This window comes from Zingiber officinale, chromosome 1A (assembly GCF_018446385.1).
Source record: "Zingiber officinale cultivar Zhangliang chromosome 1A, Zo_v1.1, whole genome shotgun sequence".
NCBI classification, from domain to species: domain Eukaryota; kingdom Viridiplantae; phylum Streptophyta; class Magnoliopsida; order Zingiberales; family Zingiberaceae; genus Zingiber; species Zingiber officinale.
The window spans coordinates 130,965,911-130,970,705 of NC_055987.1; the positions used below are offsets into that span (position 1 = coordinate 130,965,911).

Below are 4,795 nucleotides of genomic sequence, written 5' to 3' on the forward strand. Positions count from 1 at the left end.
TTGGCATATTCGTGTAATCCAATCAAGTCGAATAGTATTTGGTTTCAAATATAAATCCAATTGACATGATTTCATCTAATCCAAGATAATATTTTTCGTGTAAAATCACTCAATACAGATCTTTCGATTGTGTTCCTTAGATAAGTTGAATTAATAAACCAGTGTCTCTTAAATTTAAGATCCATTGATTTGAATTCTATCACCCTTCATTTATATCAAAAAGCAAAAGACCCATGCAATAAATACTAACCATGCTTGTCTTTGGCATAATTGCTATAGGATTTTAAACTCAAAAAATAGTTTTTATGTGCGTGTGGGTATATAAATATATATATATTAAAAAAAAAGAGAGAGAAAATGAAAAGGCATAAAAAATCCGATACCATTCATCCATCGTCCGTTCCCCACCAGAAAATGAGGAGAATAATAGATCAAAAAGCAACCAAATCTACTGCTCCTCCAATCCACCTGCCGCTCGGCTGCTACAGCTTTCTCTCCACCTCCTCCCCGGATTTTCGTGCTTTCAGATGTTAATCCATGTCTCCTCCTTTAATTAGCAACACGAAAGAAGCAACAACTATGGAAAAGGGAGAGTTTTGAGGATGTTTCTGTGATTTATCTGCTTCAAGTAAGGAAATAAACAAGGGAAAAAAGGAACTTTTTTTGTGCTGAGCAGGATGCATGACAGTGGCGGCAGCTGTAGCAGCAACCAAAGTATTAGTATTGTATGGTTCAGGCGAGATTTGAGGGTGGAGGACAACCCAGCGTTGGCGGCAGGGGTGAGGGCAGGGGCTGTGGTGGCTGTCTACATCTGGGCGCCGGAGGAGGAGGGGCCTTTCTACCCCGGGAGAGTCTCCAGGTGGTGGCTCAGCCAGTCCCTCCACCACCTCGACTCCTCCCTCAGGCGGCTGGGCACTTCCCTCCTCACCAAGAGGTCTCTGGACACTGCCTCCACCCTCCTTGAGGTCGTCCAGTCCACTGCTGCTTCCAATCTCTTCTTCAACCATCTCTATGGTAATTCCCCCAATTCCTTGCTCATGCACCTTACTCTCTGTAATCTTCTTCTTTTTCTCCCATTCTTTCTCAGTCCCCATTTTTTTACTTCTAATCTTCTGGTTGATCCTTGTGTTCTTCGTTAATCAGTGGATGCTTATTTTAACTACTTTGGGTTGGTAATTTGTTCCTTTTCATGTATGTTTGGAGATTTGAGTATGTGATTTCTAGAGGGTGAAAGATAACTCTCACTTAAAGTAAATAATAGTTGGAGCTGAGGAATCAATGTGTTTTACATATTGCCTCATACAATTTTTTTCTTACTTATTAAACTTGTTTTGGGTTTGTAACTTGTGCCTTTTCACTTATGTTTGGAGATTGAAGGATGTGTTGCTATATGGTGGACTGGAAGATAACTCTAACTCAAAACAGATGTTAAATTGGAGATGAGGAATCTTTTTGTTTGATTTATTGCCTCTAGTTAATTGCGTAGTCGGTATGCTATAGCTTTCTTATCTTGCAATGTATAATTTGCTTCCCACTTGAACATGATACCATTTATTCTGTTTCATTCATTACTTTTAGCTGAATGCATGAATAAATGTATCCAGTTTTTCAAGAGAAGAACTAACTCAAATGTATTTGTTTTGTTTTGATCCATGAGGAAAGTGCACTCTTGCGCTGACAACTAATGAAGAGGGCCTATAGACTTAGATGAGTGCAATAGTATTAGTTCGAGCCACTGTTTTATCTGAACAAATGAAGGGGGCCTTAGTATTATTTGTTTCTGTTTTGCTAGTCATAGTTCTGAACTTGATGTCTATCCTCTTTTAAGTTTATATTAATCTCTGCTTAATGCATAACCAAATGTGTTCAGTTCATCATAAATATGATTTAAATTTTCAGATTTTACAAGTCAAACACTGAAATTAAAACTTTGTGTATGACTTCGAGGTTTTGACTGCGTTATAGCCAAATATGAGGTTGAATCATTTGAAGTATGTTCAGCTTGTTGTACATCCTGGTTTTTCTGCTACATAATCCTTCAAACACTATATTATTCATCATATCGATTTTTTATGTAAAAATATTGGTGCAAATGTAACTGTAAGTAGATGTATACTTTTGTGCCTGCACCTTATATATATACGCTTCAACTATATGGATTTTTCTTTTTCATTTCTTCTTGCAGATCCACTCTCGCTTGTTAGGGACCATCAGATGAAAGAACTTCTGACTTCTCAAGGCGTAACAGTTCATTCCTTCAATGCCGATTTGCTATATGAACCATGGGAAGTCAATGATGAAAATGGTCAGCCATTCACCACTTTTGTGCCTTTCTGGAACAGATGCCTTAGCATGCATTATGATCCAGCTACACCTTTGTTGCCCCCCAAAAGAATCATACCAGGTGATTTATCGTCATTATTCTTGTTAGTTCCCATCCGATAGTATGGCTCAGGCCTTGGTGTTGTTGTTTAACCACCCTTAGAAATGATGAAGTTGAATAATTATTTCTTTCCATATTGCATTTATTAGGAGATACATCAAGATGCCCTTCCGACATCCTGATCTTCGAGGATGAGTCTGAGAAGGGTAGCAACGCTCTCCTTGCTCGAGCCTGGTCGCCAGGGTGGCGTAATGCCGATAAGTCTTTGACTGCCTTCGTCAATGGACCTTTGATCGAATACTCTGCAAACAGAAGGAAAGCAGATAGTGCCTCTACTTCATTGCTTTCGCCTCATTTGCATTTTGGAGAACTGAGCGTCCGCAAAGTTTTTCAGCTTGTTCGAATGAAGCAACTCGTATGGGCCAACGAAGGGAACAAATCAGGCGAAGAGAGCTGTGATTTGTTCCTCAAGTCTCTGGGTCTCCGTGAGTACTCTCGATACTTGTGCTTCAACCATCCCTACAGCCACGAGAGGCCTCTTTTGGCGCACCTCAGATTCTTTCCATGGGTGATCGACGAAGGTTACTTCAAAGCGTGGAGGCAAGGCAGGACTGGTTATCCTCTCGTAGACGCCGGAATGAGGGAGCTATGGGCCACTGGCTGGTTACACGATAGGATTCGTGTGGTGGTAGCGAGCTTCTTCGTGAAGGTCTTGCAGCTCCCTTGGAGATGGGGCATGAAGTACTTTTGGGACACCCTCTTAGATGCTGATCTCGAAAGCGATGCTCTGGGTTGGCAGTACATCTCCGGGACTCTTCCTGATGGTCGCGAGTTGGACAGAATCGATAATCCTCAGGTAATTAGCTAAATTCTTTGTGCATGCAGTCATGATGCTATACGACGACGACGACGACGACGACGACGATATCTTACACCAACGACCAATTAATCAATAACCCTCAGGTAAGGTAAGGTTCTTTGTAAATGACTAGCTCACTGCTTGTTTGACAGTTAGAAGGCTACAGATGCGATCCGAATGGAGAATACGTAAGGCGCTGGCTTCCCGAGCTCGCCAGGCTACCAACACAGTGGATACACCATCCCTGGGATGCTCCCGAACCAGTTCTCCAAGCTGCAGGAGTGGAACTTGGGTCCAACTACCCTCTCCCCATTGTCGAAATGGATGCAGCCAAAGCCAGACTGCAAGACGCCGTCGCCGAGATGTGGCAACTAGAAGCCGCATCAAGAGCTGCGCTCGAGAATGGCACTGAGGAAGGCCTTGGGGACTCGTCGGAACTGCCTCAGATCGATCGTTCTCTCGAAGCGGATATGGAAGTCGAACACGAACAATTGACGAACAACATTTCGGTCAGGAGGCATCAGGATCAGATGGTGCCTAGCTTGACCTCTTCTCTAGTTCGAGTCGAGGAGGAAGAAGCTTCTGTTGCTTCAGTACGCGCTTCCGACAGCAGAGCCGAAGTGCCATCGCCAACAGACTATGAGTTGCAATCTCATAGAGAAGCTACTGGTCAAGCTGCAAGGCACACAGCAGATGCAGATGCAGATGCAGATGCAGTCGCATTCAGAGGAGCAAATGTAACTCAACAGTTGAGTCCAGTTCGGCTTGATCATGCTGAACATTCCGCAGGGCAGTCATCCGGGAGTTTGAGGGAAAGCGGCGTCGTCCCTGTTTGGTCTCCACCTCCGACTTCGAGCTGTTCAGGGCTTTTTGTTAACGACGACGCAGGAATCACCAACAGTGGCTACTTGGACAGGCATCTGCATTCTCGTCGACGGATGAACTGGGGGCAACTTCCGCAGACAACGTGCGTACTCTTCAAAACTCATTTCAATCTCAAGTTATAATTGAAAGCATGTCTTGTTTCTCAGAATGTACTTAGCTTTTACGACTTCGTATGGCAGGACAAGGAGTTGGGAGATGGATAACGCGATCGGCTAGAGCACTGAGTCACAAACTACTACGGAAAGTTGTATCTTCAAACGAGCATCATCCTTGTTTATGAGTGTAAAATTATTTGTGTGGAGTATCTACTTCTAGTAATCTTGTGTAGCTTAAAATTGTATAGTTATTGTTCAGGAGGATTATTATGGTTGTAGTTTTCGACAAATATGGATTTTCTTTTTCTTCTAATTCTATAAAAGCATGTCTGATCCTGTGTTAAAGTTGGAGATGATACATTGAGTAGGTGGCTTGAATGTTGACTACGCAAAGACTTTAAATTGGTCAGGATATCCTTCCCGCTGGAATGAAAAAAGCTCTCTAAACACACTCAAACGAGCAGACAAATGTTAATGCTAAAAACCAGTGAAGGAGTCCTTTGCGAAGGTCGTTCGACGCTCAAGTCAGTATAGTGTCTAAGCAGGAAGAGCAATAGTAGTTGAACAACGAGA

The 4,795-nt window shown here is 42.8% G+C and overlaps 1 protein-coding gene across 1 annotated transcript; it reads left to right on the forward strand.

The window, feature by feature from the left end:
- The first annotated feature begins 392 nt into the window (after nt 1-392).
- LOC122033483 (cryptochrome-1-like) lies at nt 393-4,535 on the forward strand. The gene is made up of 5 exons (XM_042592519.1): nt 393-1,014; nt 2,186-2,404; nt 2,533-3,239; nt 3,395-4,209; nt 4,307-4,535. The coding sequence occupies exons 1-5, from the start codon at nt 678-680 to the stop codon at nt 4,341-4,343; spliced, it is 2,115 nt and encodes a 704-aa protein (XP_042448453.1). The 5' UTR covers nt 393-677; the 3' UTR covers nt 4,344-4,535.
- The last annotated feature ends 260 nt before the right edge of the window (nt 4,536-4,795 follow it).

Bases quoted from the DNA above. Each gene is read 5' to 3' on its own strand.
- LOC122033483 (XM_042592519.1), top strand. From the start codon at position 678: ATGCATGACAGTGGCGGCAGCTGTAGCAGCAACCAAAGTATTAGTATT. The intron at 3,240-3,394 runs GTAATTAGCTAA...CTTGTTTGACAG, and splicing joins ACAGAATCGATAATCCTCAG to TTAGAAGGCTACAGATGCGA. The intron at 4,210-4,306 runs GTGCGTACTCTT...TTCGTATGGCAG, and splicing joins GGGCAACTTCCGCAGACAAC to GACAAGGAGTTGGGAGATGG.